At 41.1% G+C, this 26,451-nt stretch overlaps 1 protein-coding gene across 1 annotated transcript in view; it reads left to right on the top strand.

The window, feature by feature from the left end:
- Positions 1–26,451, top strand: part of FAM120A (family with sequence similarity 120A) — a 239,048-nt gene that overhangs the window by 99,188 nt on the left and 113,409 nt on the right. The window contains exons 5-6 of the mRNA XM_029600848.1: positions 21,914–22,010; positions 25,296–25,393. Coding sequence (XP_029456708.1) covers positions 21,914–22,010; positions 25,296–25,393 — 195 coding nt within the window. The remainder of the gene's footprint in view (positions 1–21,913; positions 22,011–25,295; positions 25,394–26,451) is intronic.

Below are 26,451 nucleotides of genomic sequence, written 5' to 3'. Positions count from 1 at the left end.
CTCCCATAAAACAAACTTTTCTTAAGGTAGAAGTAACACTAAAGCTGATCAAAATATTTTACTTAACACTTCAATCAATAGTTTATTTATTGACAAAACACTTTACATGCACACATCTGGCAGAACAGATATCTTGTTAACCTGTAGAAATACATTTCACATACAAAGAAACATTTGATTCATCTATAAGTCTAATCACATGGGCATAACCTAAAAAGAGAGAAATCCTATTCTGTTCTAACCACATGATTTTTGATTTTCTATATGGGTAGAAATAGGAGTATATTACCGTCCACCTGGACAAAATGGTCAGACAGATGATGAAATGCTAAGAGAAAATAGGGAAGCTAACCAATTTGGCAGTGTAATAATAATGGGAGATTTCAATTACCCCAATATTGACTGGGTAAATGTCACATCAGGACTTGCTAGAGACAAAATTCCTGGATGTAATAAATGACTGCTTCATGGAACAACTGGTTCAGGAACGAACAGAGGGATCTATTTTAAATTTAATTCTTAGTGGAATGCAGGATTTGTTGAGAGAGGTAACTGTGGTGGGGCCACTTGGCAACAGTGATAATAACATGATCAAATTTAAACTAATAACTGGAAGGGGGACAATAAATAAATCTATAGCTCTAACACTAAACTTTTTAAAGGGAAACTTTGATAAAATGAGGAAAATAGTTCATGAGAGGTCTTGAACGAGTAGATGTGAATAGATTATTTACACTTTCGGATAATAGAAGGACTAGGCATTCCTTGAAATTAGCAAGTAGCACCTTTAAGACTAATCGGAGAAAATTCTTTTTCACTCAACGCACAATTATGCTCTGGAATTTGTTGGCAGAGGATGTGGTTAGTGCAGTTAGTGTAGCTGGGTTCAAAAAAGGTTTGGATAAGTTCTTGGAGGAGAAGTCCATTAACGGCTATTAATCAAGTTTACATAGGGAATAGCCACTGCTATTAATTGCATCAGTGACATGGGATCTTCTTAGTGTTTGGGTAATTGCCAGGCTCTTGTGGCCTGGTTTGGTCTCTATTGGAAACAGGATGCCGGGCTTGATGGACCCTTGGTCTGACCCAGCATGACAATTTCTTATGTTCTTAAGCAAAGAAGGCAAAAAGCAGAAAAGTAAAAAGGAATCTTATCTCTATCAGATCTCTGTATAAACAATTACAAGCATCTGTGTTGTTCAAAGAGCAAGGCACTCAGAAACTAACTGCATGTTTCAACTTATTCTGCCATATAGGTTCTTTCCCTAAATAAACAGTATCTATAGTATTTTATTACATATAATAGTAAGGATAAAAATATCAAAATTTTATGAACACAGTCATATAACAGGCAATCCAGTCTGATTCAGAACCAAAAACATACATTATATGCAGAGACAAATAGGCAAGACAGCTGTTCTCTCTCTATTTTTTTTTCAACCAGAGCCATTCACTTTCCTTATCTGTCTTACACCTCTTATCTTTAAACACAGTTAACTCTCCAACTCCCAATGTCCTTTCAAATTCTAAAACTTCCATGGCAATTTAAATTTAGACTGAGCTGTGCTCCCCATTCACTGCAATGCATTACACCTTGGCATCAATCGGACATAAACAGAAAACCAGATTCTAAACAATGCTTTTCAAAAACTTTCCCTTTTTATGCTCCTCTAATCTCAGAGCCCTGCAAGCAAGGCAAGGACTTATAACAGAGGACTAACTGTTGCTGTCTTAAACCTCTGTATTGTGTTCTAGTACAAATTTATTAACAAATATACAAGCAAACGAACCAGTATCACTCTTAATAAGCTTTCATTAAGAATGCTGGACAATTGGCCAAAGAAAATCTTCTACTTGCTAACAACTGTTGTAAGACAAATATCAACTTTTGTTAGACAGGGGCTGAGAAACTACAGTCTTCAAACAAAACTAGCCTACTACGAGCAACATACCAATCGAATTACAAACTATAAAAACAAACAGGCTATAAATGTAAGGCTCCCTGCATTATAGTCCAACCAGGGGTTAAATCCTGATTTATATCTGAACTGCCATTGCTTAATGAGTCTTCCTGTTTCAAATCGGAGTATAATGGCTGGTAACCTGCCACACAAGTCAGCAGCTGGTCCTGATTAACAGGAACCTTGAAAGTAACTCCTGTATCCTTGCTCTCATAAGGAGGAGGGGAGCGTGGAACCGATCCTGAACCTGGGGATTCTGAGCTGGTGCCCATCTTATGCTCCCGTGTAACTATGAACATATTAAAATAATGCAAATGTCGTGTCAAGGATTTTCTGACTTTCTATGCTTAATAAATTGCAGCAAATATTGCAGTACCGGGACTGAAAAGCTGCTGCCTTCAGGCCAGCACATAAATGCATCCTATTCTGCCCACACTGCCCATTTCTTACAATGCTTAGTAATGATTTTAACTTCATGTGGAAATAACTCACAAACCAATGCAAGGGGACTGGGGTATCCTGCACTTTGTAACATAATGAACTGAAGCTTAAACTAACTTCAAAAACAAATTACCAACTTCAAGCTACAATGCAACAAACAGAGAAGTAAAACTTGGCAATACATGTAAATAAAAATACTCACATATGTAAATAAAAAATATACTCATGTGCATCCCTTGTACCTCATGTGAACACATGCGTCCCCTGTACCTCCCGGTATTACTGTACTTTGCCTAATCATGCCCGTGGCCCTGTTAGGACTTACTGTACTTTACCTGTCCGTGCCCTTGGCTCCAGTCAGGTCCTGCTAGTCGTGCCCGCATTCCCGACTGGTCCTGCCGAGCTCATAACCACCCTCTGCTACCAAGATGTTAATGTTGAAACTTATCCCTGCCTGGTTTCCTCCCCAGACAGCGCACAAAGCCAGTGATGAAACAGCCTTTCAGTTTCAAAACATAACCTTTTATTAAGTAGCTTAGAAATCTATAATCACCGGCAGGTTTCTTTTTTTATACGTACATGCAAAAGTTGATAGCGGAGAAACAGAAGGAAACAAGATTGTGTTTCCTTAAGGGAGTAAACGGAGCCCAGTTTACAGAATGAACTGCTTTTTCACGTAGATAAGCAGCTGAATTAGCCATGCTGTATGGGTACGTCCTCCTTGCCACTAGGTGGCGGAACTCTCAGTCTAGTAAAATCTTTTAGCTAGGAGCTCCCTCCCTCCTGTATCCTGACAGGATTACCTCAGTCTGATTTTTTTCCACGCAACAGAGTGCGCGGAGCTCTCTACGTCTCCTCTCTTCAACTGTTAAAAAAAAAAAAAAGAAATTTTGTTTTCTTCAGCAGCCTGCCCTTACGAGATCTTCCTTAACATCTCGGGGCACCCCCTCCCAGAACTTCCTACCTCGACTGATCTCATCGGACCCCCCGGTATACCCGAGCTGGTACCGAGTGGAGACTGATGGAGGGGCGCGATTGCACTTGTGGGCAGAGTAGCGGTGGCCTGATCTCACTACAAGACGGCCCTATTGAATTAATGACGCCAAACCCGACGCGCCAAACCACAGACGCCGATGCCACAGCGGTAGTTATACCGACTGATGGATACAGTGGCTGCCACGTCGATGTGGGCGCCGCAGCGCTGAAGCGTGGGCACGGACGCCGAAGAGCCAAGATGTTGATATGGGCGCTGGAGCGTTGACGTGGGCGCCGGAGCCAGACTTACGTACCAGCGCCATATGAAATGTCATTTTCACGACAGCTGGACATATTTGCCATGTCGTCCAGTCATTTTATTATGAGATTTTTTTCAAAGATGCGGTCACAAGGCTTGAAGAACAGGAAAAGGCAGTTCATTTTCCTCACATCTCCTCAACGTCCATCTCTATCATGACGTCAATATTCAGCCTCAGCCTCTACCAAGGATCATAAAAAATAAAAAAAAAAGGGAAAAAAAAAGGGGGAATTACCCTTCATCCTTATTCCTATTCCTTATTCCTATTGTAAGCCTCCATCTTACCAACCATTGAGACAATGAGCTGATCAACCACAAGCACCATATCAGCGTATTAGGACGCCTTGCCAGCCACGGCATCCTATAGATCCTCAACCTACAAAAACCTGACCCCGGTTTACAAATCATAAGGCTACCATCATCACCTATGAGATAAAGTTTGTCCACTTATTTCCCAGTCTAACAATATTTTATTATATTGGATCAATGGGTCTTACCTATAATCCCCTTAACATTTCACAACGATCACATTCTACAGTAGCTTCATATTTCTACAAAAATAAATATATAAAATATAACATAAGAACATAAGAAATTGCCATGCTGGGTCAGACCAAGGGTCCATCATGCCCAGCATCCTGTTTCCAACAGAGGCCAAACCAGGCCACAAGAACCTGGCAATTACCCAAACAATTAACAATACAGAAGGACTTCTCTCCAGCCCATTCCTCAGTCCTTCATCCTGGGGATCGCACTGCCTTTGCAATAGGCATATGCTTGAACATCGAAGCACCCCAGTTCCTGGTGTCACCTATGTTTTTTCCAGGCGATCAACCATTCCGCCCACCAAAACTCTTCCATTTGGCCTTCCTTCTTCCCCCCCACGGTTTCACCAAATACTAGACAGTGGTAGTGGTGCACCATTCGTCGTCAGGGAATATATATATATATATGTGTGTGTGTGTGTGCATATGTGTATATATATATATATATATATATATATAATTTATTTATTTATTTCCCTCTATCTGAGCAATTGCCGTCTCATACTGTCCAGTCCAACGCTACTAAGAGGCCATCTTGGCATCCGATTCTGGCCTTAGACAATCTAAGGCTCCTAATCCACTACAAAACAAACAAAAAACAAAAACTCAGCATTGGAACCTATTCCAGCTGAAATTCATAGAAGCCTACAGTCGCTAAATTCACGACATGTTTTCCTACCTTATCCGAGAGCATTAGCCCTCTTCACATGGCCTATAACTCTGCTCACGGTACTATAAGGACAGCGCACCAAGCCATGACTCTTTCTGCGGCATATAAAGCAGCCATCTACGTAGTTCCGCATTCGCGCCTACATATTGTAATGCGGCCTCAAACACCGCTGGACTCCTTTTTTCTCCATACTTTGGCCACTCACATTACTTGGCCAGCAAAAAAAAAAAAAGATGAGAGAACCCACAATTGGTGGCTACTACGTTTGCATATTGACGGGCTCACCCCTGCGTTCCCTGCGCTATCAATCATACCATTGCATCTGAAAGACAGGCACAAGCTCTATGGACTTCGTTAGAATGTACACTGCAAGTAAACCTTCAAGAACTCACAGTGGTTAGACATCCCCTTCTAACCTCCAAAATTCCATACAAAGAGAAATAGTCCCGATTCCCACGGAATCCAACTCCAATGCTCTTTTTAAACAAAACAGACAGTCTGGTTCATGAAACCTCTACGAAGAGACAGTTCGGATACTACATCACCCTCACAGAGTATCCATCTCATTTCCATTAACTCATCTGCCGGAATTCACGATTCCAGAGTGCACACACTCAACATCATTTCTCACTCCCATCAAAAGGGAACTAAATACAAAGGTAACTCCAGAAATATTCTCACTGACAAATCTCACTACAGTGGATCTCTTGCAACACTGTACAACAGAAGAAGGGGGAACCTTTGTTCATTTCTCTGATCTCACTCACTCCAGACGCCTATTTCCTCGATTGGTCACAACACAGATTTATGCGTTCCCTACATCAATTGAAAATTCCAGAGCTGCATATACGACCAGACGGACCTGCCATAATCGCGGATCTGCAAAAAAAAAAAAGAGAGAAAAAGAACCAAGAGGATCTTTTCCTCATCGCCCAGCATAGCTACTCCGTCCATGGTACAGTTATCTATGGCGGCTTTCGATCCGCAATCCAGTTCTCCTGGATGCAAGCTCACAGCTTCTTCCCTAACACAAGGGAGCATCCTCTCCTCTCCTTATGGCATGGAGATTGATGGATTAGCTTATCGTTTTCTCCTATCCTCAGGGAAACGATACATCACATTCAAGTACCAGGACAGTTATCCCACTCCGGTTCCGGATATGCATCAACAGGTGTAACCCCCTTGACTTGACCACCTGGCCGACTTCTGTCCTACCTCCATCTACCTTACAGTAGGGACACTGCGACTCCTCGCCCAACTTCCTGTAAGCACCATAACAGCTTATCATCTTCCTCTAGATGAAAAGCATGTTTCATGTTTCCTTGGTATCCAGATTCATGTAGGGCACATTGCACCTACATTTTTCTTTAAAAAAACAAAACAAAACACCGATACCGTGGAACATTTTTATGATTCTCAAACGGATAATGCCTTTCATCCTTTGCACCTCTGGACACTGGGTCACCTTCGATACCTCTCATGGAAGGTGTGTTTTTTTCCTAGTCGCTTTCACTTCTGTAAGGCCACCAAGTGAGTTGCAAGCATTGCTTCACTATCCTCTTTCTCTTCTGTTTCACCTCGGCAAGATGATCTTCCGCACTTGCCAGAAATTTCCACTAACAATAATGTCCTGTTTTTCTACATTAACCAGGCTGTCCTGTTGTCCACGTTCCACCCTAGACTTCTTGCACATGGTACGGAGACAAAGGTTACATACCTTTGATTGTAAATGTACGCTGGCATACTACAAAGGGCGCACTCTATCACCCATTCGACCCTCACAGCTTTTTCTTTCCTCAGTCCAGATGACCATGGGCATCCAGAGTCCTCAACACCTTCTCCACAAGGATATCTAATTATATCCATTTTTACCCACAATAGTAAGTCACACACACTATCTGTGACTCTAGGGATGCCTCATGTGCATACAATGGCGACCTCGATATTTTTTTTAAATGACACACAAAAACTGCTCAATACGTCAGCTGGGGCCTCCCATACAGCATGGCTAATTCAGCTGCTTATCTACATGAAAAGAGCAAGTTTGCTTATCGTAAACGGTGTTTTCCGTAGATAGCAGATGAATTAGCCATGCTGACCCACCCGCCTCCCCGGACAGTTCTAGCATGCTTACCTTTCTTTGATACTGACTGAGGAGCCTGAGGTAATCTTGTCAGGATACAGGAGGGAGGGAGCTCCTAGCTAAAAGATTTTACTAGACTTTGAGAGCTCCGCCACCTAGTGGCCCGGACGACGTACCCATACAGCATGGCTAATTCATCTGCTATCTACGGAAAACACCGTTTACGGTAAGCAAACTTGCTCTTCTGAGGAATGCCAATTTACTCATCGTTTTGAATTTGCATTAGTCTTTTATACACTGTTAAACATGACTCGCACAATTTGCCCCTCCTCTCCTCTCTCATCCCCTACATTTGCTGTACTTTTCCTTCATGCGCCTCTCACACATCATATATTATGCTTACTTAGAACTTCTTTTGTTCTTGTGGTTTCTTGGCACCTTCTTATCTTACATTCACTCTGCACTCTCATGCCATTCTCAGCCTCTGTTGTTCTGTCTCTGGGCTGACAGTTATATTATTTTTCTTTGGGCCTTTTATTCCAGTTATTAGTCAACATGGGGCAGTTTTCTTAAAGCAGTAATTAACCCAAATCCTCACTGGGCCCTTTTTAAAATTTGCACGGTGCTCGCAGGGCCCAGTCACGCACATAAGTACCGATTTTTACACGCGCCAGCCATTTAAAATTCAGCCGTTAGAGAAGTTCTGATAGATCTGCTGGCTGTCTTCAATGCTTGTTTAGAATCAGGAGTAATTCCGGAGGATCGGAGACAGGCGAATGTGATTCCTGTTAGTAAAAGTGGAAGTAAGGAGGAAACTGGGAACTCTACAGACTGATTAGTCTGATCTTTGTGGTGAGCAAATTAATGGAATCACTGCTAAAATAGAGGGTAGTGCAATATCTGGAATCCAATCGATTGCAAGATCCGAGGCAGCATGGTTTTACCAGAGGTAGATTGTGTACTTGCTTTTCAGTAAGGCCTTTGATGACTTATACAGGTAGTCCTCGGGTTACGACGGTCTCGAGTTACGTTGTTTCATGGTTACGACGCTTTATTACGACGCCTTATTCCGACTTACGGTTACGACGCTTTATTACGACGGACGTCTTATTCCGACAGTGACTACTGTCATAAAGAACGTTGTTATTATGAGTAAGACAATGAATCTGGAGGTGGAGGTGGAGGAGGATGATGTCACAGAGCTACTGGCATCTCATGGAGAGGAGTTATCTTCTGAGGACCTCATTCAACTGGAGAAGCAGATGATAGAGGAAGAGGAAGATGTACCAACCCCAGAACCCAAGAGATTTACAAGGCAGGGCTTGGCAGGAGGATTTGCCTTGATAGAGAAAGGGTTGTCAAGGTTTGAGGCTGAGGATCACGACACGGAAAGGTACACTAGGGTTGCCAGAGGAGTCATGGATTCCCTTAGGTGTTACAAGGAGATCTTGGAGGAGAAGAAGATGGTCTCCTTCCAGGCTAACCTGCAGCAGTACTTTAAGAAGGTAGAGAGACCTGCAACAGATCCTGTACCTGTACCCTCTACTTCACCTATCCCTCTGGACTCACCTGCCAATCTTGACTCGGCTGCCCCAGTATCTCCAGCACCTTCTGCAGCTTCCTCCCAATAAGCCTGTTCTCTCTTTGGAATTGTTCTCTGTTTTTTACAGTACGTAAGTACAGTTTTTTATTACAGTACTGTACACTGTTTATGACTGTACTGTTGTACAGTATTTCATTATTAAACCTACTGCACAATATTTTACTGTACTTGTGTGTTTATTGATAATTACTAACTAACTGTGTTAGTATAGGCTAAGTGTTTACAGTACTGTATGAACGTATGGTCCGACTTACGTCGAAATTCGGTTTACGACGCTGCGTAAGAATGGATCAACGTCGTAAGTCGAGGACTACCTGTATATAAATTGAGCCTCCTTGGTATAAGCCCTAGAGTGACTGACTGGCTTAGAAAGTGGTTGAGTAGGAGATGACAAAGGGTACTAGTAAATGGAGTTTATTTCGAGGAGGGGCGGTGTGTCTCAGGTGTTGGATCTTGGATCAGTTCTTTTCAACATTTTTGTGAGCGATATTGTAGAAGGATTGTCGGGAAAGGTTTGTCTTTTTGCTGCTGTTACAAATCAGGCTGATGCAATACCAACACACTAAAAATGGGCATCCAGACTGAATGCACTTTTTTTTAATGCACGCACAATCACCTCGCCTGAGCGCTTGATGCAAAAGGCAAATGAGCTGCTGCACTAAAAAGGACACACTAGGGATAAATTGTGCATCCCTAGTATGTCCATGGCATCAAGCGTCCAGGAGATGTGGCTGTGTGCAGGTTAGAATAATGGATGCTCATAAATTGAGCATCTCCTACCTAACCTGACCACTTTTTTTTTTTTTTTTGCTGCTTCTGTGGTTCCTCCTGCTTAGTATTGCGACATACTAAGTCTGAAGAACCACAGAAAAGCAGTTATTTTCTACTTTTCTGTGCATGGCTTGGGGCACCTCAAAACGTAACACCAGCTCCAGGGCTGGCATTAATTTTTGTACGTAAAAAAGTGTGCGTCCAGTGTGCAGTAATATTTTACATCAGGCGTACTAGCCAATAGCCTCATCAACATGTAAATCCATGTGATGAGAGTTATTAGCTACACGCTGGTTTGGACGAACCTTTTGGACACGCTAATCTTGGTATTGTAACAGATACAAGTCTAGCTCGTCCAAAATGCGCATCCAACCATTCATTCGGTGGCGCGTGGACCTTAGCGCTTGATATTGCATCAGCCTGATTATCTGCAACAGGGTAGATAGCCAGGAAGGTGTGGAAAATATGAAGAGGAATGGTCTAGGCAGCTAAGATTTAATGCCAAAAAAGGCAGTTATGCATTTAGGGTGCAAAAACCCAAGGGAGAGATACAGAATTAGAGGTGAAATTATTCTAAGCACAACAGAAGAGCAGGATCTGGAGGTAATTGTATCTGAAAAACATAAGTTGGCTAAACAGGTGGATAAAGTGATGACTAAAGCCAGGAAGATGCTTGGCTGCTTAGGGAGAGAAATGGTCAGTAGAAAAAGGGAGGTGATATTGCTCCTGTATGTCTCTGGTGAAACCTCATTTGGAATACTGTATAAATTCTGGAGATTGCACCTTCAAAAGGATATAATCTGGCTGAGCTAACAAGATGGGCTCTATGGTTTTTTCTGCTGTCACATTTCTATGTTTTTTGTTTTTGTTATATATGTTTATTAACTCTGTTTTTAATTAAGCTCTGGAATGCATTGCTGGAGGTTATGATGAAGGCAGTTATTGTAACTGGGTTTAAAAAACAATTTGGACAAGTTCCAAGATAAGAAATCCATAGAATATTATTAACCACGTAAACTTAGGAAAAGCCCCTGCTTTTCTCTGGGCATAAGCAGTATGGAATCTATCTGCTGTTTGAGATCCTGTTGGGTACTCGTGACCTGGATTGGCCAGATACACCTCAGTCTGACCCAGTGTGGCAGTTCTTATGTTCTTTTAATGTTTAGATATAGCTAGCCGTAGAGTTGAAGGAATGAAGGCTGCTCCCTTGAGTAGACATTGCTGACATCACAGGATTATTAATGACAGTGGTAAGATGCTTCAGCCAGGGGGCCCAGAGAGAATGAGTGTGTGAGGTTCTTGGAAGGGATGCTTTGTAATAGCATTTCTGAGATTGTAAGAATGTTCCTTATAAATTGCTGTGTAAGAAAGTAGGAGAGGCATGTAAAACAGGTAATCTGAAAACTCTGTTCTTAGAGTGGCAGGTTTAAACACAGATTTTTAAGTTTTTCATTTAATGGAACTAATGCGCCTTTTTATGTGTTATAAAAGAAGTGGCCTAACTACATATTTTCTTCTCTGCTACCGTACAACATTTTGTAGTGCAACAAATTAATAACTAAAGTAAAATAAATATAAATGGAACCAAATTTTAATGTTATCCTAAATGATAGCAATGAGTTAATGTTCGAGCTTGAAATTTGCTATATACCACAAGCTTATTTTTGCTATATTTGCTGGAGGGCTTTCATCAGCAAAGCAATATTTCGTGTAAAAGTTAATGTAAAAAGGCAATTTGCTGACAGTTCTGAGCTCACATAGCATCAGCAATAACAATGGATTTTCAGTTGTCAATCCTGGTAGTAATTGGGGAAGGTTAGTTTCAGTCAAAATTCTATTTTCTGAGACCTGGTCAGTCTGTGCTTTGTTTTTCTAGCTGTTGGGTTGTAGTCACATTAATTGCTTAGAACAGAGGGTGCTTTCCATGTGCACAACACTATGGAAGCTAACTTGTGGCAAAAGTGGCTCCTAGCCTGTGCAGAAATACAAGGGGGGACAACTTTTGTTGGATCTATCTTTAAAAGAGAAAGAAACCCCCAGGAAAGGGAGAAAGGAGCTTTTCTTTTTCCTTTCTTCCTCTCACGCATCCTCCTCTGTTTATCAGAAGCCATGAATTTTAAAGTGGACCCCAGCCGGTGACTTGGTCATTACGAATCCTAAAGTGTCACGGGCATAGAAATTCTCTGAGCTGCTATGATGGTAATTAATAAGCAATAGTAGCTTGTGATCTATCTAATGTTTGGGTACTTGCCAGGTACTTGTGACTTGGATTGGCCACTGTTGGAAACTGGGCTTGATGGACCCTTGGTCTGACCCAGTATGGCATATCTTATATTCTCAACTGAAATAGCCAATACAAGTTAACTATATCCACTGTTGTAGACGCGTATAGTACTGTTTAAATTAGACTTATACAATTTTGACCTTCATAATAGGCATCATCGTTATTGCTTTCGCGTGTATCAACTCTGCCTTATGTTTAATCATATGGTCAATTCAGTTGTTTCTGAGAAATGATGTATTGCATTTTTTTAAGACATTTTTTATGCATTTAAAATAAACTTCATAAAATTATCTTGTGCTAGAGTTCAGCACTTATCTTATATCTTAACACTGGACCGTGTTTCGGACTGCTGCCACGATTTTTCAGTCCTTTCTCAAGGGTTGAAGATTTTTTAGTTCTTAGTCCATATTACTATGGCCTCACAATGGCGACCCGGCGTTTTTTTTGCTCTTGAAGAGCAAAAAAAACGCCGGGTCGCCATTGTGAGGCCATAGTAATATGGACTAAGAACTAAAAAATCTTCAACCCTTGAGAAAGGACTGAAAAATTGTGGCAGCAGTCCGAAACACGGTCCAGTGAAGGTCAAAATTGTATAAGTCTAATTTAAACAGTACTATACGCGTCTACAACAGTGGATATAGTTAACTTGTATTGGCTATTTCGGTTGAGTTCAAGTTTCCCGATACAGTTTAAATCAATAATATACTTCTTACTCTGTATTTTGTTAAGTTATATCTTATGTTCTACCAGCTGGCATCCTTTGCCAGGGCTTCCCAAACCTATCTTGGAGCACTACAGCAGGTCAGGTTTTCAAGGTATTAATGGAAAATTTGTGTATACTAGGTCTTCACTGTATGCAGATTTATCTCATGCATTTTCATTATAGGATATCCTGAAACCCCAATTGACTGGGACAACCAAGACATCTTTAGAAGCCCTATCCTAAGTTATTCATCCTTGCAAATGTTTATTTTTCAGCCTTTGTGTCTATTTTACAGGGACCCAGAACTTCATTTTATACTTATTGGCCCAGATATAAAACAACCCCTAAATATAAGATGACCCAAATATTCAGGCCCCTACAGTAACCAGTAAGTCATTGTTTCCCAACCCTCTCCTGGAGGTACACCTAACAAGTCGGATTTTCAGGATATCCATAATGAATATGCATGAAATAGATTTGCATACCTGGGTCTCCAATGTATGTAAATCTATCTCATGTGTATTCATTGTGGCAATCCTGAAAACCCAATTGGATTAGGTGTGCCTCCAGAGTGAGTTGGGAAAAAGTGTAGTAACTCAACAGGCAGGAAATTCAAAGTTCTTGTTCTGATTATGACACCTCTTCCCTGGCAAAGAAGAACTGGCAGTTCCCTGCACTGGTCTGGAATTTTGTTTAGAGATGAATAATCCAGAAGGGATCATCATCTTCAGAGAGCCTTGAAGTGCTGGCACTGTATGAGACACACTTTTTACTCATCTGCCCTTTTCCCCATAGCCTCTTCTGCTTTTTCAGAACAAAGTAATCATTACATTTCCCTATCACCCACAGCTCCAGGGCATTGATTCAATAAATAGATTTAAAATATTTTATCTGGTTATCTCATCTTTCAAATGTTTGCTGGGGATCAAGTAGAAACATAGATATATGGCAGAAAAGACCAAATGGTCCATCCAGTCTGCCCAGTAAGCCTATGGCAGTATCCTCCGCTCAGGCTACCCCCATGCCTATCAGTTTCACAGACTGTAAAAGTCAGGGATCTCGTTGGCTACCGTCCAAATCCAATTCTCCTTCACCCACTGCTGTTGAAGCAGAGAGTAATATCAGAGTTGCATCTAAAGCATCCAGCCCTAAGAGGCCAGTTTACAAAAAATGCTCAGTGCTTCACTTAAGCTTTAGGTGCCAAAATGTAGGACAGTTTCAGCTGAAGTTAGAGCCCAATTTAGGCTTGCAATTTGTCTAGATTTAGATGGCTAGCACTGAAAGTTAGCAATAGGCATCTAGGTTTTTTCCCTACCCTAACTCCACTTCCATAGTTGTACTGCAACAGGGTTTGCCGATTAGTCTGTTCTTGGTAGCAGTCCACATTTCATCGCTCTGCAGGGGTGTAGTTGTCACATTCTTCTCTTCTGCTCCTTTCTGGCATTGCCTTTTCCCACCTGTTCTAACATTTTCCCTTCTCATGCTCTGCTGACTGCATGCCCATTTAGACGGCAGGACTGTTGGACTCCAGTGGATAGGTTTATGGCACTATGCCTAACGGAGTGCCAAAAGTTAGTTGACTCACTAAAAAAAATTATATTGATACTATTGTCTATATATCATAGATCACTTTGCTTCAGCAAAATGTTTTCTGACTCTCATACATCAAAATCTGAAACTATATGTTATGAACGCTGCTCGCGGGTCCCCCCGCGAGCAGGCTCACTGACTCAACACGTTTCTTCGCCGATGCGGCAGGACGCCGCTGTTGGCCTGCCCACGCGGCCCAGAGGCCGCCCGTGCTTCCACTCTTCACCGTGGCCGGAGCCGTGGACTTTTCCACCGTCTTCGGGGAGTGCCCCCGACGTCATCTGCCTCTTCGCGGCACTAGGCCGCAAGCCCCGGTGCCATCCGGCGGCTGGAGCCGCCCCTGGGGCCTCCTGCAGTGGCTGGAGCTGCTGCCGACATCGGGCCTGTGTCCCAGGCCAGCCCTGCCTTGTTTGACGTTGTACGTCTGTGCAGGCCACTGTCCACGGTCCTGCACAGCTCCTGCACTCTTCTTAGGTGCGCGGCCGCGTCTTCCTGCTTCATTTAAAGGGCCAGACACAGGAAGTGTCTTGGCCCCACCTTGATGACTGTTTCCTGCTCCAGCCCTATTTAGGGCTGCTCTGTCTGTTGTTCCAGGCCTTGCATCATTGTGGAGTCTTCGCCCTGGAGGTTCCTACCTGCCAGAGCCCGTGTAAGGTCTTCCAGTTTTTAAGGAGCTCCTTGTTTCGTCCTGCTGTTCCATGTCAAGTCTTCGTGTCTGAGGTCCATGTCCAGGTGTCTTCGTGATCTTCCACGTCCTAGTGTTCCTGCCTTCCTTGATGTTCCTTCCTACGCCATGCCTCGTCTTCGCTCTCGAGCCTTCTGGTCCGGTAGGCCGGGGGTCCCTCAGATGCAGTACTCCTGAGTGGACTAGCCTGCCGGTGGATGGTTGTCCTGTGCTCCTGAGCCGTCAAGTCCTGGATGTGTGTTCCTGTGCTGTCCCGCTCCCGTCGTGGTCCGTGACCAGCCTTTGGGGCTGTGTAGGGCGCGTAATGGACAGGGTGGTCCGTGACTCAGTCCCGCGGGTGGCCTGAGTAGGGCGCCCTGAGAGACAGTGCCAATGTCCATGCTTCGTGTTGCCTTTGTGTATGTCGAGTCTCTTCCCTGGATGCCGTTGCATCAGCCACGTGGCTTCGTCTGGATGCCGTCGCATCACTCCATAGTCATGTCTCCATGTCAAGGCCCGTCTGCCCTCAACCTCAGGCCAGACCTGCTGCTCACAGCAGGTCCGAAAGGGCCCGGAATGGTCGGAGAACCATTCAACTTCCAACATCCTCTGATGTTGGCCATGGGAGCTTGCCGGCCTGGCGGAGGGTAGACTGTCAGCCATGCGGGGCCACCGTCGACCCTTGGCTCGGTCCGGAAGGTCTGGGTCGGGCTGAGGCCCATGGGCACACGAAAACACCGTTCTCAACACTATATATTTAAAGGACCTTCATATTGAGGACACCGGGCAATTGTAATCATCTGTCTCAAAGTTTACATTATTTTTTGAAATTTTGAAAAAGATGCAAATAAAATATCTTCTCATAATAATTTGTCTTAATATGTCTACTCATGTCTTGACTTAAATCCAAGGCCAGATACTTTATGTGCGCTGAAAACTCTCTATATGTCTTCACTAATGACCTGATGTGAATTCACGTTTCAAAAACTGTTGCATCAGGAGTAAATCTTCAATGATCTCTCACATATGAGCCATTACTGCAAAGAAATGAGGCAGATTTTAAATATATTGTAAATAGACCTGTTAGTAACATAGTAATGACAGCAGAAAAAGACCAAAATAGTCCATCTAGTCTGCCCAGCAAGCTTCCCAAGGTAGTCACTGCCGCTCCATGCTTTTTTATTTATTCCCATCTTCTAGCCTTTAGGGATCCAGAGTGTTTATCCCATGCCCCTTTGAAATCCTTCACAGTTAGTTTTCACCATTTCCTCTGGAAGGGCATTCCAGGCATCCACCACCCTCTCCGTGAATAAATATTTCCTGACTGGTTCTATGTCTTCCTCCCTGGAGTTTCAAATTGTGACCCCTAGTTCTACTAAATTGTTTCCAATGTAAAATGTTTGTTGACGACCATGGATCATTAAAAGCTTTCAAGTCTCTGAAGGTCTGTATCATAGCACCCCTGCTCCTCCTCTCCTCCAGGGTATACATATTTAGGTTCTTAAACCTCTCCTCATAATTCATTCGATGGAGACCATCCACCATTTTGGTTGCCCTTCTCTGGACCGCCTCCATCCTGTCTCCTTTGAGATACGGTCTCCAGAACTGAACACAGTACTCCAGGTGAGGCCTCACCAAGGACCTGTACAAGGGGATTATCACTTCAAGATGTCATGGACTCGCATATTCAGAATGAAACAGTTTAAAACATTAGCATTGTACATCTTCAGTACAAAAACTATAAAGAATACCAATCCATTTCACAATTCAAGCCTTGGGATTATGTTACCAGTAGTGTGAAAATGTAATATTGTTCATTTATTGAGTTCCACCTTTAAGTCTGATCTGTGCTAATGAGGGGAAACCTGATCAAAAATACACATGTAAATCCTAAAAGTGTGTTTATGAAGGATACGATGATCTACCATAAGTGCTTATAGTTTGCCAGTTTGTATAGTTCCATAAGTCTTGTCTTATCACAAACATTTTATCTGTCCCACATAAATCATAGGACATGGACATTTGAACACAAATCACTAATTTGGAAAGACCATTCTTGTTACTTTTAAGCTTATATATGTCCCTTGTAGATGGATGTTTGCAGGTAGAGCCAGTATCTGCCAAATTACAAAAGTAACATAAGCCACCTTTTTGATGTCCAAAAATGGGTTTAGATGATAGCTGAACTAATGGTAATGCTACCATTACCAGATATTCACAAAAGTAGCAAACTTCAAAGTGATGTGCATGCACGCACTGATTTTATAATATGTGCTTGTTTATGTGAATACTGTCTCGAGCCTGTAATTGGGGGGGGATTTTAGTAGATGCGTGCGGCGACACAGGCCTGTTTCCCAGTTCGCCCCAGTAAAAGGGAGGACTTCTAAACCCCCTACTTAACTAGCCTCCCTTTTACCCTACTAATACCGACCCTTAAAACCATGTTAACTATCCTTTTTTAAAATTTAACTACTTAAACGCAGCCCATAACAGAAGCAAGTTATGTGGTCGTGGGATCCCAGCACGCCCTAGTGTGCATAACTGACTGCATGGTGCAGTCCCAGCCTGCCCAGATTACGCCCACGTCCCACCCTTTTTTCGTCAAACATTTTTTATCTGCGTACGGGGAGATATGCGCATGGTGGCGGGTCTTTTAAAATTCGCGTGGCATACATATCTCCCGGTTTTGCCACTTGCAACCCTTTTAAAATCTACCTCAAATGTTCTTGGCCCCCTAGAAAAGGCTGTTATGGGCAGTTGATGAAACACCTCATGTAAGGACAGAACATTCTAGTACTTACATATGTCTGTAATGATAGCTGCAGTTTTATCCATGTATCTTAAAATGCATCCTAACTGAAATTCTCTAATTAGTTTTTGATGTTCTGAAAGTAAATTATGATTAGAATAAAGTGCTCAACAGTATGCATTTTTTATAATGTGTAAAGGATATCCTTGACTCAAATCTCCAAATGAGATCTTGAGCTTGTGACTTACTGTACAACGTCTGAACATAATCTTCTTCTCAAGAACAGACTAATCGGCAAACCCTGTTGCAGTCTGCGAGGATGAAAACTCTAACATAAAAAATTGTTCCTTTCTACGGGCTTACAATACAGTTCCATTCATATAGTACCTGCTTCTTTTATGATGATATTGTCCAAAAAGGATATACTGTAGTGATGGTACACCATTGAAAACCTAAGGTTCTGATGCAAAGTGTTCATCGATTGCAAAAATAGGCCTAATGTTTCCTCTGTATCTTTCCAAATAAAGAAAATATCAATGTATCACCATCATCTTAAAACATGTTTAAACCAAGAACCACCATAAAAAAAGTCTTCAAAAGTAGAAACACAGGGCTTGGCAAAATTGGAAGCCATGACTGCTCCCATAGTTGTGCCATCTTTCAAGTAAAACCGTTGCTCAAAACAAAAATAATTTTTATAAAGCAAGTTGTGCTAATGACTCGATGAACTATGTGGGCATCCTACAGAGTTCAGGTCTTTTAGCTACAGTGGCAGATACTACTTCAAGTGTGGCTTGTTGAAGCATGTTAGTATATAATAACTCAAGACCATTGTAAGTAAAAGCATTTCACATGTTAATCCTAAAAGATCATGTAATTCCTTAAGTATGTGAGAAGAATCTTGCACATATGAATGTGACACGGACATAAATGGTTTAAAATAAAAAAAAGTCCATAAATATTGCCAGTAGTTCCTAGAAATAATAGGGTATCCTGGTGAAGCAGGATGCTGGGCTTGAATGGACCCTTGGTTTGACCCAGCATGGCATGTTCTTATGTTCTTAAGATTTATATACTTAGGTACTGTATAAATAACCAGAATGCAGGGACATTTAACTGTCAAAGAAGCTCTTTTTTTTTTTTTTTTTTTTAATCTTTCAGTATCAGTAAGAAGTAATGAGATTTCCAGATGAATATCAGTGGTGGGATCCTGGAATAATTTCTTGTAATAAGTGGTGATCCTCAACTGGTGTTGAATCTCATCTCTGTACTGTTGACATTGCTGAATGGCTACAGTATCCCCCTTTTTATTTACTGACTTGATGACAATATCGTGATTGTTCCTTAGTTCCTTATGGCTTGATGTTCTTCTGATCACAGATTTAAAAACACCTTCTGCCAAAGAATTCTCAGTGATGATGCTAAGTTCCTTGAAAAGCTTCCAAATATGGATCTGTGGACCCAGCGGGATCCAATTGGATTTCTTTTTAACTACTCATATGTCTGATTCCATGACAGACTTGTTAGAAAAAAAGAACTATAAATATCAACTTAATGTTTAATGAAGACATATGATATGGGTTTCCAGCACATATAAAGTATCTGGCCTTGGATTTAAATCAAGACATGAGTGGACATAACTTCCCATAATATATTGTCTTAATATATTTTATTTTCAGTAATGTGCATCCCTTCCCCTAAGCAGTTTAAACTCGGTTCCACCAGAACTCGGGCATTTTCCTTGGCGGGACCCTTCCTATGGAACAAGCTCCCATCCTTCCTGCGTCAAGAACCTTGCCCAAAAAAATTCAAGCAGAACCTTAAAACTTCCCTTTTTAGACAAGCCTACTCTTAACTACCTACTTCTCCCCTCTGAACTCTGCTATTCTAACTTATGTGATATTCTACCGTTATTTAATTAATTGTATTTTATTTTTATGGTTCCCACATTTTATTTCTTTTGTAACATGTTCAGTTCAAATTACAGTTCGCCCTAGTTGTTTTTGCCCCCCTGTAGTTTTACCTCCCCTTTATTGTTCAACTTTCTGCGCATTGTTCATTGTTCTCTGTAAAGCTTGTTTAGCTGCACTTTTTGTTCAATGTGATGTTCCCAACGTTCATCGGTATATAAAAGCCTCTAAATAAATAAATAAAATGTAAACTTTGGAATTAGAATTAAGGAGCAAACGTCTTTGACCAATTCCCTCACATGTAGGTCCTTTATATTTGTTTTACTTTTTGATGTGGGCGTCAATAAAAAGGGTTTTTTTTTTAAACTCTTATCAGTGATTTATAATATATAGACAATAGTATCAATTGAAATTTTTAGTGGGTCAACTATTTTCTGGCATTTGGTTTACATAACTGTTGTCCACGTTTGGACTCTGTTTTTTTGGTACTATGCCTAACAGGATATGTAGTTTATTATATTCTTGACCACAGAGTCCCTGGTGACCTGGTGAGAAAGACTCGGAATACGGCTGCTTTTTATCCCTGCTGAGCCTAGGAAGGACAAGGCTGCTTCTAGGGTGCAAATTTGATGAAGTAGGGCTTAGGGAAAAATTTTCCAGCCTACCCATTCCCCAGCTCCAGGGCCAATTATATTTATTTTGGTGTTGTCTTCCAAAGCTGCCTACCTCCTGCAGATTTCAGTTTTGCAGTGAGTTGGAGGCATTGCTGTTTTGTTTTTTGTTTTTTTTTTTTGACTAGCGTCATCCTTCTGCTCTTTTGGACTTCCTGCTTATTCGGAAACTGGAGCAACTTGAGGCTGCATCACCATGAATCTATAGTCCTAGCTAGTCAAGGCTTTTTTTTTAAACATTTTTTATCTTTTTTTTTTTTAATTTAAATTTATTAATCACCTAAAAAAACCTAGGCGATGTACAGCATAAAACATACATAAAGTAATACATGTACGTTACATACATATATCAATAAATAAACTTGAACATGGACAGGCTGTAGCTGAATCAGGAGATGCTTACAATAGTGCCATAGTTTAGTAAACAGCCATGTTTTTAATAAGGATTTGAAAGTTTTTAAATTGTCTGCTAAACACAGTTCAACTGGAAAAGTGTTCCACAAAATAGGTGCCACAAGAGAAAAAACACTGTCCCTGGTTGTACACAGCCTGGCATGGGATGGAGAAGGAACATCAAGAAAGCCTTTTTGAGAAGAGCGAAGTTGGTGGGTGGGGCAATATAGATGTAATAAAGCATTGCCCCATGAAGAAACAGAAATCAATTTATAGGCAATGACTGCGATTTTGTACTTAATACGTTCATTGATGGGTAACCAATGTAAATCCATTAGGACGGAAGCGATATGATCCCAGCTTTTGCTTCCAGAAGTAAGATGCACAGCTGCATTGAGCAGTAGTTGTAAGGGTTTTAGGGTTACTGAAGGAAGATCTAGTAGAACATAGTTACAATAATCTCCTGTGGGGAGAATAGAATCTTGAACTATTGTTCGAAAATCAGATTTTTCCAAAAGATGTTTAAGACCACTAAAGATTCTTAGTTTGAAGAATCCAGACTTTATGATGATTTTAACATGAGGGAGGAAAGATAGCAGAGGATTTATTAGTACGCTAAGGTTGCGTATCGGAGTGTTTAAAGAAAAAGAGGTATTTTCAATAGAAATTGAAGACAGCGAAATCTTGGAATGGATACGTTGAATCAAAACACATTGTGTTTTGGAGATGTTTAAAGATAGTTTATTGGAAAAAAGGCAATGTTTGGAAGATAAGCATAGATTAACCAGTTCAACACTATCATTCCAAGAGGGACAGACTCGAACAAAAAATTGAATGTCGTCTGTGTAGAGTTTATATCCATCACACAGAATAGCCAGAATCTTACAGAGGGGGCACTAAATAGATGTTAAAAAGGATCGCGGAAAGAGCCAACCCTTGAGGCAAACCAGTAGAAACTTCCAAGGAGAATGTTTAAGATCATATTCAACACGTTGAAAACGGTCTGGGTAGGAGAGAAACCTCTCCTCTCGTCCACTCATTACAACAGCAGTCATTTTCCTGAGAGGTACAGTCTGCTGCTTCTCTGGAGTCTGATATGAGTGTGATCTTAGACGATCTTAAGTATTGAGCAATAATTAGGAATCCTGCAATCCTAGGGACTATAAATCCTGCTGCTGCAGCATTCTCATCTCATGGTCCAGCAGCTACTAGGAGAATGGGGATCAGCCTAGCACTCCTATTTTAAATGCTTCTAATTTTTTTTAAAGGTTGAATACATTTGTTGCTGCATTCAGGTTCTATAGTGATTGGTTACGATGCGATTAAACCCATGTCTCCAGATTTCACATCTCTGTGCATTACCTCTGAGGCTATGCTGCCAACCCATGCAAACTACCTGATTTATAACAGTTTTTTGTTTTTATTTTTACCATGTATCGAGCATTGAGTGATAAGAATATTTGCTAATCTAAAACAATATGCAGTATACAAATAGATATGAATTAGCCAGTTGTGACTGCATTATGTAAGAATTTGAATATAGATATTTTTTTTACAAGGTTCTCTTAACTTTTTCTCCAGTCCAGAACAGATGACAAAGTTACTCGATTTAAGAGGGCAGTTGCATATTATTCTGCAAGTAGTAAGCCTTTGCCATTTCAACCAGCTCCTTACATAGGTAGGTAACATTTCTTAAAATATTATCAGGATAATAGAACTGAAAATTTTCATTAACTTTTTGTTGTCCTTTAGTAGTCTGTATTGGGTCCAAACTACTACTAAATTTTTAAATATTTTGTAGCTGTGGGTAGTGGAAATGAGAAGTAAAACTTAATCTGTAGGTTTCACAGCTCTGTGCCCCATGTGTTAGGCATCTTACCAGCTTTGATTATGTTGCTTATATACCTTTTCATATCAATTTACTAAACCCAGTTCACTGATCTTCATTATATAATACTGTGAAGTAAACATTAATACCTGGGAAATGATTCCTCTTTTATTTCACTCTTAGACCATCTGGAATCAGAAATAGTTTGATATAATACATAAAATTTGTAATTTGTACATGTGTATTAGTCTTTAATCTGGTTTTTCCTTTCCTTCTTTATAATTGTATGTGTTGTCATTGCAAAGATTTGACAAAATATATAATAAAAATGATTATTGAAAAGAATTTGATAGCATCTTGGGTTCTATGGTTCTGTCCAGAATGGTATTAGAAATGATTTTTACTTAATTTTTTTAAATGATGAAAGTTGCCTATGAGCATGAGAGGTCGTCTTACATAGTCAGTCAGTGTCTAAGTGGGCCTAATGGTTAGTAAGCAAAGGGGGGGGGGGGGTCATTTACTAAGCTGTGGTAAGGCGTTAGCATTCAGTAAACAGGGTCATCTGCAATTTAGCAAATCTAGCAGGCAGGCATGTTAATGATCTGATTTGCATGCAGATCAGCTCATCAATTTGTAACTGAAATGACATGGCTTGTGTTAATTTATTTGTTGAAAGTTAACTACACCTCTAAAGTAGTAGTTAACTTCCCCAGGAGAATCTTAATGCTAATGTTTGTTCTGATACCCTTGGAGTCGTCCCCCCCCCCCCCCCCCCCCCCCCCCCACACACACACACAAACACCGGCAGCACAGAATAAAAGTTTTTTATTCCTGGTGATCTAATGGAACTCCCCTCTTCCATCCCCAAACCCTGCAACTCGACTCGAGCTAAAAAAATAAATAAATAAATTCAAGGCTCCCTTAGGCTCCTTCTTTCTGAAAAAACCCACCCCTTGCACAAATTCCCCCCCCCCCCCCCTCACCCTTCTGAACTGCAAGGATCTTCAGGGGTCAACCCAGAAACATTTTGAAAAATGGCACCCGTGGGATAGGAGCAAATGGGCATTGCTCCTACCCTCACTAGACTCTTATGGAGTACAAGTAAGCTGTATGGGCCGGAATTCATGGGTGAGGGCTAGGGTGGTGGAGGGATTTGGTAAGGAGCGCGGGGTATGAAGAGGCCTTGAATTTACTTGTATTTTCTAAATCTGCTCAACGTGCACATGTGAGGATGGGAGAAGGAGGGTGGTTCCCATTAGACCAAGGATAACTTTTACTCTGTGCTGGGGGTGGGGTTTATGGAGGTCAGGTTGGCCCTTTAAAAAATGGCAGCCCCAGGATATCCTGGGGCTATGGGGCCACCATCATGTGTTGTGCAGCTAGGAATGTATGGAAAATTTGCTATGGGATTTATTAATCTGTGGTATGTAGTATTGCAGGTTAGTAAATCTGTGGTAAGTTTTGCTGTGGTAAAATACCGCAGCTTAGTAAATCTCCTCCTTAGACTCTTCAATAAAGGGTTAAAATACAAAGCTTTGTTGCAATAAAAGGTATTTGATATAAATGGTAATGATTTAGTAGACTTTACTTTATTCTCTCCAAACACTAGCTGACCATCCCAGAAGTATACCCCACCTCACAGGAAACTTCTGATGTGTCTTCTAAAGTCTATTTGTAACTGATATACAGAGTACATGTTTCGCATAGTTACAATGTAAGAGAGGTTAAATGATTAATTTGGTCAGCGTCCTAAACATCTTTTTCCATTTATACAAATTAAGAGAAATACTTTGGTACATCTAGCCCTTAATGTCACGCAGTGAGTAGTGTTGGTGGAATTTAAATCGGAGTTTACAGAGTTGATTTAGAACCCTCTTCCTTATATAGTATAGTTATGATGGCAGAAAAAGACCAGTCTGCCCAGCAAGTTTCTTATGGTAGTAACTGCCGCTTTGCACAGGTTATCCCCAATATTTACAATCAAAATTAAGCAACTATCAAACCCATAGCATGGGCAGCATCAGATTTTTTTTTTTTTTTTTTACTTGTTCAGATTATTATTTCTTCAAGTAAAACAAAAATGTTCAGTGTACTGTAGAGTTTTTGACATTTGATAATCAGTCATTGGAAGATTTAAAGTTTCAACAACTAAGTCTTGATAGTACAAATTCCACTTGCATCTTTAATGGGTGGATGATATTTTTCTAGATTTCTTGGAAGCGTTTTGTAAGCTTTGCCCTTGGATGGTTGATGAGGAACAGTTACCCTCACTTTGTCCTACAATCGAATTATAAGCTTGGCTAGATAGTAATTTACCCCATATCATAAGGTACTGTGACCGGTCTTGCCAAGAAACTAGTTATTATATGTGTGTAGATAGTTGTGCAATGAACCACATCCCAATATCTCTCTGAAGCTGTCTTTCCTGCCAGTGTAAATGGAAAATAAAAACTAAAGTGGTAAAAGGTATTATTTTTTTCAATAGCCCCTAGCAATGACTAGATGGAATATATTTTGTAGTATTGACAGCCAGTAGTGCTTATGAGCAAGTATTGCAGGAATAGCAGTTCGATTAAGGGAACATCTGCATGGAATGCTCTGCTTCTGGAAATAACTTTCTGGACAGAAAGTAGGGTTGTGTGAGGAAACTAAAGTGGTTAGAGCTACCTCGGTATTACTAGACATTTCCAGCCCACTTGTGTCTCTCTTCAAAAAAGAAGTATAACATGTTTAAAGGCTTGCTTTCTAAGTCCACGATTGATATGATTATTGATTATTGTAGCTCTGAGAGTTCAGAACTCACTTTGATAATTTGCTGTTTTCTAACGAGAAAATACTTTGTGTATACAAATTTACAGGCATTAAAAGGATCAAGAAATCTCTTCTGCTGCTGAGTTCAATCATTTCAGTTGGATACGGTGGAACATGTCAGAGACACACTGTATTGACGACTTTTCTGTATGAAAGATAGAATTATTATCATGGCAGTATATTTTGCTTGTGTTAGCTCCAGTTTAAGATTACCATAATGAGGCATGACTTGTGTTCCCATTACTATCTTCAACGCGTCAGTTTGATTCATTGTTCTGACATCCGCCTTTTCCTTTTTCTCCCTCTCCTATGTTGATGGAGCAGCCAGACCAAATCAGTTTGGAGTGCCTGGTGTAGTGCCACACTATGTTCCTCCTCAGATGTTTAACATTCCACAGACCCCTGTGCAGGCAAAACCAGTGGCAAGTATAATGTTCCTTTTATTACTAACTTGTGCAACTAAGCAGGGTCAGTGATGAGCTTTCAGGCTGATTTTTTTTTATAGCCTCTATTCATGGTTTTATTGATATCTCCAACTACTCTAGAAATTTCTTCTTTAATTGAACAGAAAAGTACATGCGCATATATCGGACACATGGCAACAGATGCAAAAAAGGGGTTGAATTAGCACAAGTTTGAAATGCATGAGCAGTACTACTAATTGTGAAGGGTTCAACCCTGGCTTCTGTCCATTCATCCATCTTTCATATATGTTCATAGATTTTATGAAAGATATGTGAATAGGACGATAGCTAGGGTTGAAGCCTTGGCAATTAGTGCTACTGTTCACGTTTCAAATTTGTTCTTGAATTGAAAGCATTGTGTGAATTGTCAGAAATTGCTTGATCAGTCAGTAAACGGACAATAACTTTTCTAAGCATTTGTGGATTTGCAGCATTTGCCAGCTGCACAACACTGCAGTAATATGCAGGGGAAAAATGTTCCTGGTTATCACATTACAAAAAATGAGGCAGCTAGTTCTATGCAGTGAAGTTATCAGACTAATATCGCATTGGTAGCAATGCAAGAGCTCCCTGCTGGTGCTAGTATGAGTGCTACCAGAAGAGGGCTTGGACCTCCAGTGTGAGCAGCACTAACACAGTTATGGGACATTTGTCAGGAGCAAGGATGCTGCAGCAAGCAGGGCTGATGGCAGCAGAAGAGCTGGGACAGGTAGTAGGCTTGCAGCAGAGGGCAAGTGGATGCAGAAGGCCTAGTGCAGTAGGTTGTAGTAGAGGAAGAAGTTGCAGAATGGGGCCAGTGGCCATACTGTAGGCCCTTGGATGGCATTGATTGATGTGCATTAGTACAGTGAGAGGATGTATGGTGAAGGACTGGGGGAGGGAGGTTTGTAGCTGGAAGGAGGAGCTGTGCCTCTACCACATGGGACCCTGAAAAGCACAGCCCATCCTGCTGACTGGCCTCAAGAAAGAAGTGTGGGCCAATAGAGGAAAGGTGATTGCAGAGGGAGTTAATAAAA

Source organism: Rhinatrema bivittatum, chromosome 4, assembly GCF_901001135.1.
Source record: "Rhinatrema bivittatum chromosome 4, aRhiBiv1.1, whole genome shotgun sequence".
Classification (NCBI taxonomy): domain Eukaryota; kingdom Metazoa; phylum Chordata; class Amphibia; order Gymnophiona; family Rhinatrematidae; genus Rhinatrema; species Rhinatrema bivittatum.
Note: the sequence above shows the minus strand (reverse complement) of the source record. Positions and strands in the feature narration are given on the sequence as shown.